This window comes from Nelumbo nucifera, chromosome 6 (assembly GCF_055504915.1).
Source record: "Nelumbo nucifera cultivar China Antique chromosome 6, China Antique-T2T, whole genome shotgun sequence".
Taxonomy (NCBI): Eukaryota; Viridiplantae; Streptophyta; class Magnoliopsida; order Proteales; family Nelumbonaceae; genus Nelumbo; species Nelumbo nucifera.
The window spans coordinates 55,749,331-55,759,963 of NC_142654.1; the positions used below are offsets into that span (position 1 = coordinate 55,749,331).

Below are 10,633 nucleotides of genomic sequence, written 5' to 3' on the forward strand. Positions count from 1 at the left end.
AGAACTTAGAGTCTGAGACAACCCAACAAGTCTTTCTTGTGTTCTACTTTACAATGTCAATGCAAACTATTCCTATTAATGAAACAATAAGACAGGAAAGAGAGAACAAGAGTAGTAATAGTGTGATACCAACTTTTTGCTTCATGTATAAGGAGATTAGGGATACTTTCTAATAAGGATAGGATGTACTTTATGTTCAGTTTGAAAGAAGTACAAATACAAATATGTAAATGCTCAATTTGGAAGGAATAGAAATACAAAAATATACAGTACAAATACATATAAAATACATAGTTTTGCACTCTATATATTTACATTTGTACTCCTTCCAAATTGAGCCTTAACAACACTTGGGGCACTGAAGACCAAAAATGAAAAATCTCCCCGAAACAAGCATTTCAAATTTTGTACCCGTTTGTCTTTGTTCTTTGCTTGGTGAATGGTGACCTTGATTGGCAAAATAGTCCTTCGCCTACTTGCTTTAATTTATCCATGCATAAGTTCAAATTTGATTGTTCAGAGAGAAACAGAAAGTACATCAAGTAGAATCGACCAAAAATAAAAAAACAACCATAAACTATCACTTCACTAACAGACAAAGCAAAGGAAATGGAGATTACCCCTTCAGTCAACCAAGCAATTAACCCTTTTTTTTTGGAGGATTTGTTCTAGCTGCCAAGGCGGAGACAATAACGATACTTTAAAGTCTTTAATGTCTACAGCCATTGGAACTCATTGATGCTGCGACGGGTGCAGCCTCGTTAGCTTCCTTCAAGTTCAACAAGACAGATTTTGAGCGGAATTTTAACAGATGAAAATGTCCTTAACGCTGTGTTTGGTTGCAGTGCAATTTTATTTGTACTAGTATAAATGTATAGAAGTGTAAATGAAAAGAAAGAATATGCAATTTCTTGGTTAATTTTGTTTTGCGTTTTATTTTATTTTTTTTTCATGTCTTAATTCACTTCATTTATACTGAAATCAAATAAAATAAGTTAAAATTTGAAACAAAAATAGATCAGAATTACACTCAAATCATTTGCACTGTCATAATTTTGCATCAGTGCAAATTTATTTGCATTGCAACCAAACACAGCCTACATAATAAAAATATGTCTTATTGGTCCATTCAATCCGTTTAAATGGATTTTGATTTGAACAGAATCCAACTCAAAACCGGTCCATTGACACCCCTACTGAAGAATGCCTTCTTTATAAGAGCTTAAGTTTTGGTAGTGTCACTTTAGCTGAGATGCTTTGGAGAAAGCTTTCAGAAGAAAAGCCATGCAATTGGAGTTCACATTGGCCTCCCACGGAGTGTGCCCCACATGCACACCTCAGCGTGTATTGGAAAAATTTAATACACGGTTGGGATGTTCAGTGAGATGTTTGTGGGGCGCGTTCTGTGGGAATGCAGATTTGAATTCATGTAATTGGTTAAACAATATACAGATATTAAAGATATACCCTGATTTTTAATGAAAAACAAATTGCTTATAGGCTTTTCAAATGGACCATCTTGCTTAAAGCCCAAAGCAGCTTAGTGAAAGCCCCATCTCCATTCTCCCCATAAGTTAGCCTCCCTCTAAGATGACAGCAATGGAGTGGGTTTAGGGGAGGGTTTTGAAAATCCTAGACCCTATCTGTTTCCTTAGACCTCCCAATCTGTATCCTTCTCAAAACCCGTAACAGGTTGGATTTTCAGAATTCAAACCTTCTTCGCACATGAAAATGCAAAACCGTCCCCAACTATACCCTCCTTGCATTTGAAAGTGCAATGGGTCATATTGGCAGGTGAGGTTTAGAACCTGCATCTAATTTCTTATAATTTCATATTATATATAAGTAATAAGTAAAATTGCATGAACAAATATCAAATTTCCTAATTATTTTATTAAACATGTAAGAAATATATAAATTATCAATTATCCTTTACACAAAATTCAAAATACTAATGCATTTAACACCTAGTACATAAGTTTATATGCCTTCCAACAATACTTGAATCAGAGAGAGTCATGCTTAGCCTAATATACCAATACGCATTTAACACCTAGTACATAAGTTTATATGCCTTCCAACAATACTTGAATCAGAGAGAGTCATGCTTAGCCTAATATACCAATACCCTACCCATAGCTATATATGGGTTGTAAAATCCCAAAACCTGTCCCCACCCCAAAATCCATTTTTAAGAAATTCCAACACTTGGTACAATACTATAGCTTCCTTCAATTAATATTATTTAATTTTATTGTTTTTATGTTTCTTTTAATCAGCTGGGATTCTTTAAAACTAATAGCCGAATTTATGGAATAGTATAACAATTTCAACAAGAGGATACGCATTGTTCACAATTTGCAAGTGAAGTAATCTACTTTTATTTCAGAATAATTGGAATATAAAAATTATCTGAAAAAGCTAGTGTTTCCATTGAAAAGATGACCATTTTGTTTGATCTCCTTTTTACTTCATTCCAATGTTTTCGAACAGCCATTGATCTAAACGGTTGGACCGTTTAGTCTGAGAACTGTCCATATAACTGATTTTGTTTTACCCCAAATTCAATCCCTAGCCAAAATTTATTGAATTGGTCAACGATCTATTGACCCAGGCAGTTGAACCATCGCCTCGTTCAATGGTTTTTGACCATTTTATTTTAATTATTTGTTATTTTTTTTGTCAGAATAGACCATCCATTCCAACCGAATGATCAAGCTGTCAACCCAAAAACCAGTGGCCAAAACGATTCTAATTCCAAATCAATTTTTAAAACATTGCTTCATTTCATGTATATATCACAATAGAAATTGCCATGATATGTAAGTGACTCATAGATGTGGAACAGTCCATCCCTGATTCATAAATCCACTAATTAATATGCAATTACTGAAAACAATAAAAGGATCAATTCGAGTGACTTTCCTAGATATAATTTTTTTATTATATTTTGTTATGTGTAAGTAATAAACATATAAAATAATATGACCAAGCATCAAAATTTATAATTATTTGATTAAAACATGTAAAAATACATAAACTATTAATTATATTTCACAAAATTCAAAATATTATTAAATTTAATACCTAATACATAAGTTTACATGCCTTACAAGTATGTACAAGTTGGGGAAGGTCGGGTTTAGCCTAATACTATACTTTATTCGTACATGTATGGATTGTAAAGTCCCAAAACCCATATCCACCCTAAAATATATTTTTCAAGTTAAAAAGAAAAAAAAAAACGCCCCATTGAGATGAGTAGGGGTAGGTACCTGCCGGATAGGGTAAAAATTGCCATCCATATGTGCATATTAAAACTTAATACAAACCAAAAGAAAAAACCATGTACTATATTATGTATACAAGGCCTGAAAAGTGTAATATAAGGCAGGAAATAAAAAGGGGAAAAGTTAATCAATAAAAAAGCGATTAGCATTGGCCAACTTTGCGGTATTCTTTTTTCAGTAAATACTAGGCTTCATTGATAAAATTAGTTTTTAGGATAAATGAGACGATCTCCTAAGTAGATAAATAATTTGCTCACAAGAGGAAAATATTTATTAAACATAATGGAATAAATTCATGTCAATATTGACTTTTTATCTAATTAAATATTACCCAAAAAAATATTTATTGAATAAATGCAATTACATCGGTGGCCCCACCTCCTCCTACCATGATGCAATCATGATATCCATCCCTAGCTAGCCCAATAGCATCTTGACCTTGCCCTGATGATTCCCACAACCGTATGGCCGTAATAATGTATATTAAAAGATAAAATAAAAAGCTAAACCAGCGTTAATGCTCCTGCCTGTAGCTGTAGGAGTGTAGGCCCTCCTGATGTTGGAGTAACCTTATTAACAAGAATATGCACAGCACAGCAACAGACTGAATGCTTTGGTTCGTGATGTCCAACGATCCAATGTCCCCTCTATCGATTTCAAGTTAGTGTGTTAGCTGGTTGAGGTTATATACCAATAATACTCCAAACAATTCGACCACGTTGCTCCATCATTACCAGTAGAGTTAGTTTTGCTGGGATATCTGCATCTGACACCTGGCAAAACAAGATATGTCTTCTGTCCTCCATCTTCTCTTTTTCTTTTTTTTTAATTTTCAATTTGAAAACATTAAAAAATTGTACAGAAAAGCAGGGAGGCTGCTGGAGGAGGCTTTCCATGGGCCAATACTAAAAAGAAAGGGTCATTTATTAAAATACTCTCTATAATTTTATTAATTTATTAAAACTTATCTTATAATTTGTATTTTATTAAAATATCTCTTACAATTTACAATCAATTTATTTAATCAACTTTTCATTAGATGAAAATAGAAAATGACAATTTTAATCCTAATATTCATTCAAATAAATTTAATCAAAAGAAATTAAAAACAAAAATGTCATTTTTGTCCCTAGTAAAACATGGGCAATCATTCTATTTTTTTTTATTTGGTCAATTTTGTTTCTATACAAAAAGTGTTACAGGTACTTTTGGAATAAACAATTATGGATCTAAAATCTTAAAATTTTTCACTCAGTTTAGGGGTACTTTTGGAATAAACAACCATGAGTCCATGCCCTTGAACATTTTTTAATTACTTTAGGTGATCATGTTCAGATGGCAAAACAAATAGTTCTTAAAATGAAAGGTCGATTAAATAAATAAGTTACAAATTATAAGGGGTATTTTAGTAAAATACATACTATATGATAAGTTTACATAAATCTATAAAATTATAGGAGGTGTTCCAATAAATGACCCAAAATGAAACTCCACAAGATGGATAGAAAAAGAGTGGATTGGCCACATAAGCCGCTGACATGGCAAAAAAACAAGGCCTTTTTTATTTCTAATTTCTAACTATACAAAAAACACTAATGCCAAAGTAAAATAATACCCTGCAGGTTTATTCCAACTTCACAGCCACTAGAGCAAAAGGCCAAAAGCACAAATGGGGGCTCATCCGACCGAATACTTAATACTGCTGGGAAAATGTAACTCTGACACGTAGCACAATTGCACACTACAGAACTACAAATCTTGGCCTCTCCTCCACGCAGACAAGAAGCAAAAATCCTCAATTTCAGTTTTCGATCATTAATTAATAGACAGCATTAAAACCTCAGTCGTTTGTTCATGTATAGTGAAATCAATTCTCTCTCTCTCTCTGTGAATAATTAATGTATCGCATTCAACAAAAAAGGTGGCCCCACATATTCACATACAAAGGGGAATGTATGCACCTAAATAAGATTATCTTATCAAGAAAAAAAAAAAAAAAAAGATTATAGGAATAGGCTCGGAGCCGACAAGGCACGTGACATAATTTCCAATATGGCCAAGTCAAAAAGTTAAGGTGGACACTTCAACAGTACTCTACACTGCACTAATAGGATGCTTTTTACTACTTTTACGGAGTGTAGTGTGTACTGAATCCTTTTGTTCCACGTAACTGAAACCCGATTTCTCCGCTTCACCTCCCCTCACTGGTCACTGCTACTGCTACTGCTGCATACAGGTACAGGAATCAAAATCTACGATTTTTAAGATTTTAAGATAAGAAATGAAATTCACAATTCACAAACAATACTTAAAAAAATGCTGATAATTCCAACTTGTCATCAGTTTTCCAACAATTAGGGCCCATTTGGTTTCATGGGAATAGGGGTCAGGAGTCGAAATCCGAATGGATCATTTTGATTCTAACTTTTTGATTGGGTAGAATCAGAATCTCACTTTCGTTCTTAGTGGAATGACCTTCCTCTATTTTCCTCTGAACGAATAGCCATTCCCTCTCCTTTCCTTGAAAATAAAATTCTCATTCCAATTGATTCTAATTTTCGATTTTGATTCCACACTACAAACCAAATGGGTCTTTAATGTTTCCCTTTCAGCCACAATCCAAAGCATCTGAATACCAAGGCAATTTCCAGGCTTCCAGCAAGATTAAACTAAGCTAAAGAAAAAGGACCCAATAGATTTCTCCAGCCCCTAATAAGTAATATCACCATTCACCCATTCCCACCCACCGTCCAATACAATTTCTTTTTTTTTTTTTCTAAAACAAAGAAAGAAGCATAAATTATAATTTATAACGAATGAAATGACTACAGAAGTGGACTTGTTAGATGATGTCCCCTCCCCATTCCCCCCATTTCATTTTCATCATTTAAAGCAGCGACCATTACTTAACCAAAGAAAGGTAAAATAAAGCAGAGGTCAGAACCTAACGGGAACCTACTAATGTTTTATATAAGTATATATACATACGGAGGAATGTTAAACAATGCCGACAGCCTAAGGGCCAAAGCAAGAAAGAGCGGCGACTGAAAGATTTAAAAATTGGCGAGGGGATAAGTGATATTGTGGAGAGGCTTCACAAGGTTACTTTGAAGATTTTGACTTTACAAAAAATATTTAGACTTTGTTTGGAAAGAGAGCAAATAGATTGTAAATACAAATATGTAGAATGCATTCTGATCCATGTAAAATGTAAAGTTGGTTTAGTTTTACCTTGATAAATTTATTTTTTTGTCAAACAATTTTTTGTCCTAATGGGTGCAAATGTGAGTCCTGGTGTTGAAATATTCCTTTAAGTGCAAAGTTTGCATCTGTTTTTTAGGCTCAGTTTGGAAAGAGTATAAATATAAATATATACAATACAAATATATACAAAATAATACAAAATACAAGGTTTTGCACTCTACATATTTGTATTTGTACTCCTTCCAAATTGAGCCTTATGTAGTGTTTGGTTGGAGTGGAATTTTATTTACACTAATACAAATGTATGGGAGTGCAAATTAAAAAGAATGCAAATTGTCGTTTCATTTTATTTGGGTGTTTTACTTTATTCTGTTTCATGTCTTAATTTACTTCATTTGCACTGCAATCATACAAAATAAGCTAAATTTTGAAACAAAAATCTGTCAGAATTTACACTCAAATCATTTGCACTGTCATAATTGTGCATCAGTACAAATTTATTTACTTTGCAACCAAATACAGCCTTAGATGCAAAATTTGCTCTCATTTTAGATGCAAATATGTCTTGAAATTTGTAAAAACCATCATTTTTAATACATAAATACATTCTACACCCATATCATAAGAGAGAAGGAAATTGTGCAGTTAACTGGTTAACCAACAAAGGTCAAGATTGAGAGGAGCTCATCCTAGACTTTAGGTTTTTTGTTTTCTTTTTCTTTTTTTTTTTAATTTTTGGATGCTGCTGATAGGGCTCGCCCTCGCTGGTGCTAATTATGTCCCAATCTATCAAAAAAAAAAATAACAATAATACATGCATTCTTACCAAACACGAGTACATGCATTGAGCACTCTTCCCAAATGAAGGCTTAAATACAACCATGCATTGTTTTTGAATTGCTATTGACCTGGACGGTCAGACTGTTTGGCCCAGGAACCATTCAGACAACTGGTTTTATTTTATCTCAAACCCGATTCTTGATCAAAACCGTTGAATTAATTAATGACTTGTTGACTCGGATGATCGAACCGTCGATCTATTCAACGATTTTTAATCATTTTTATTTTTAATTATTTTTTTTATTTTTTAAATTTTTACTGTCTGAATGAACCATCCATTCAAATGAGATGGTTGAACGGTCGACCCAGAAACCGGTGACAATAACAGTTCCGTTTCCGGGTATTTTTTAAAACCATGCAATCATGTGCCGTCCATTGAATGGATAGGCATAGCTTCTTTTTATTTCTTCTGCTTCCCCATACCCCATTATGCGTGGTGCGTGTACAAGAAGAACCCACCAAAGCTACCCGGCCAACATAAGCCAGCCTACAAGCTAAGCAAAGTAGCAAACCGCACATATATCACCAGCTCACCAACGCATTCGGCTCAAAATAAAAGAAACCCATTGATAGTAATGCTCGCCCAATTCCCATAGGCCCACGCACGAATAGTGTGGCCCATTACAGATGTGGATATTTGGATGAAGACATTGTCACGTTGAGACTTGACTTTGAGAGCTAGTGTAGCATGGAAGGTGATTTGAGTGATGGATAAGATTGGGATTTGGGATTCCATCATTTAATTGGTTTATTTATTATTTAAATTCTCTCTCATTTTATTTGGTGCGCCTGGTGGCGTTCGATGATGGTTGAGAGTTGAGACTAAAATTTTAAAATGAATGGGAAGCACGTGGAGGGGAGCGGCATTACATCTAATCACGTGATGTTATAAATAAATAATTTATGTATGAATTATCATTTGTATGAAAATATTAAATTTTTTTATAAAAATTTGAAAATACAATTAGAATTTTTTATTTAAAAATAAAAATAAACTAAGAACCAGTTTGGTTTGTGAGAATAGAGATCTGGATTTGAAATTAAAATTGGAATAACCCGTTTGGTTGAGTCGAATCAGAATCTCATTCATATTTCTGGCAGAATGGCATTCTCCATTTTAAATGCAAACCAAACGGACCCTAGGGATCCTAAAGTCGCTCAAGTCTATCAAGTTCACTAGAAAAGTTTTGACTCCTTCCCTCTATCGCTGTCTGTCACGACTCACGAATGCTTTGGCTTTTCAACGAGAGCCAGAAACGGCCCAACGGTTTCAAAACCCAAGACCACAATGCAATCTCTTTGGAAATAATTTGGCGGAATTAAAAATATAATTTGGTGGAATTGGAAATAATAATAACACACTATCTGATATCTTTCTTCTCTGTTTTCTCGTTTATCTTCTCTGTAAGTAAAATCGCAAATAATAAATTTATGTAAAAACCACTAAAAATATGAAAGGGAAACTAACTTGAAAAAACTGTCAATTCTAAATTCCGTTACATGGCTAAACACCTACTGCATCAGCATCCACTACAGAAAATATACACTCGAACCCAAACGGTTCGAACCGGATTGTCTTACTGTCTAAAGCTTCAGAAACTCTGGACCGCCGGAGCCAATCCGGATTCTGGCCCACCTATCATCATCTCTTTCTTCCGTCGCATCTCCAGAACCTTGCGGTGGTTGTTAGAGTGAACGTCGCTCGAGAACGTAGGGCTACAAGCCGGTCTATACTCCGGCAAGAGCCGACCGGACTTGTAACGAACCCCACAAGCGTTACAGAGGGTCTTGGCCCCCAGCGGACCGGTTCTCCACTGTGGGGTCTTCTGAACAAGACAATGGCTGCACCTGCGAGGCGGTTGGGGCCCACCCGTCTCTGTAACCGGCTTCTTCTTTTGCTTCTTCGCCGGCGGCTTTAAGGAATGGTCGAACAATTCCAGGTTTTGGCCGCTGTTGGTCAACATGAGACATGACGTCGAAGAGGACGACGAAGAGGAAGAAGATGATGACGACGAAGAAGAAGAAGACTCCCTGAGCAAAGGAGACACGAGGGACCAAACCCTTCCGCCGGTTCTCGCACGTTTGCTTCTCGCCTTGCATGGTACCGGCGTTTGGAAAACCGGGAATTTAAGTGGTGTTATTCCGGGTTCCGGTTCGGGCCGGTTCAACGTCTCACCTTGGGTTTTGTCCGTTGGATTTCCGGCTGGGCAAGGTAGCGGGAATCCTGAGAAAGAATCCTCCACGAAACGAGATAACCATTCGAGGCTCGCTAAATCATCCGTCTGAAATGAGTTCCTTCGACAAGTTAAAACTTTTATCCAGAAAAACGGAAAGAAAAGAGGGAAAGTAAAAAGAGAATGGTTCTATTATCGGTTATTTTAACGGGGAAACGGCTTACCGGAACGCTGAGTTCACTGCCGGGAACACACCCAAAATCGTCTTTCACAGAAAAAGCGATAGAGTTGCAGTTATCGTTTTCCCCTTGTTCTTGAGAAGAAACAGAGGCACAATCTTTCTCTTCTTCCTCTTCTTCTTCTTCTTCTACTTCCTCAAAAAGCCCCAGCCCCCCTCCAACATCCCCATTAGAGAAGTCAAAAAGGTCGTCCACAAAAAAATCATCCCCTGCAACACCATTTGCGCCATTAACATACCACTCATCATCCCAAGACACTTGTTGGTTCGATTTCAAAGCCATCTCCGGCAACAAACTGGTTTTCAACGCCCTCGCTTCGACACACTCCATTTCTGGTTTTACCTATAAACGAATAAAAAGAAAGTTCAACCTGAAACGGTTTGAAATAATATTCTCACAAGTTACTCTTCCTTAATACAATTAAAAGGGTACCTGGAAAGACGATGAAGGAGGGCAAGAGGAGACGAGGAGGGAAGAAGAAGAAATTACAGAGGACGAGGAGCAAGTCAAGGAAGGGTTGAATGAGAAGAAAAGAGGGAGATATTGGTACAGCATTGAATGAAGGCTGAAAGCGTCCACGGGCGAAACAGGTGCCCCCACAGTTCCTGGTTTATCTTTTAATAACAATTACTTCTTCATATATATATATATATATATATATATATATATTTCATATTTTCCCCCTTTTTAAACGTTATATACTTAACGATGTCATTGAAAATTACGGTAAACTGCCCCTGTTTTAAGACTAGTCACCAGCGACCACTCTCTGAGTCCTTGGTGCGTGAGGCTGCCCAGTTCCGACGGCATCCACAGTTATCTCCCTTTAAATTTTTGATGTTACTAAAACTTCCCCGGAAGTTTATTAATTGCAATTACGTCCTCT

At 35.8% G+C, this 10,633-nt stretch overlaps 1 protein-coding gene across 1 annotated transcript; it reads right to left on the reverse strand.

Annotated features, from left to right (window-relative positions):
• Positions 1-8,784: 8,784 nt before the first annotated feature.
• Positions 8,785-10,366, reverse strand: LOC104602027 (GATA transcription factor 5-like). The gene is made up of 3 exons (XM_010265568.3): positions 10,180-10,366; positions 9,733-10,089; positions 8,785-9,616 (listed from the first exon to the last, which is right to left on the reverse strand). Exons 1-3 carry the CDS (start codon positions 10,300-10,302, stop codon positions 8,927-8,929), a joined length of 1,170 nt encoding a protein of 389 aa, XP_010263870.1. The 5' UTR covers positions 10,303-10,366; the 3' UTR covers positions 8,785-8,926.
• Positions 10,367-10,633: the final 267 nt, after the last annotated feature.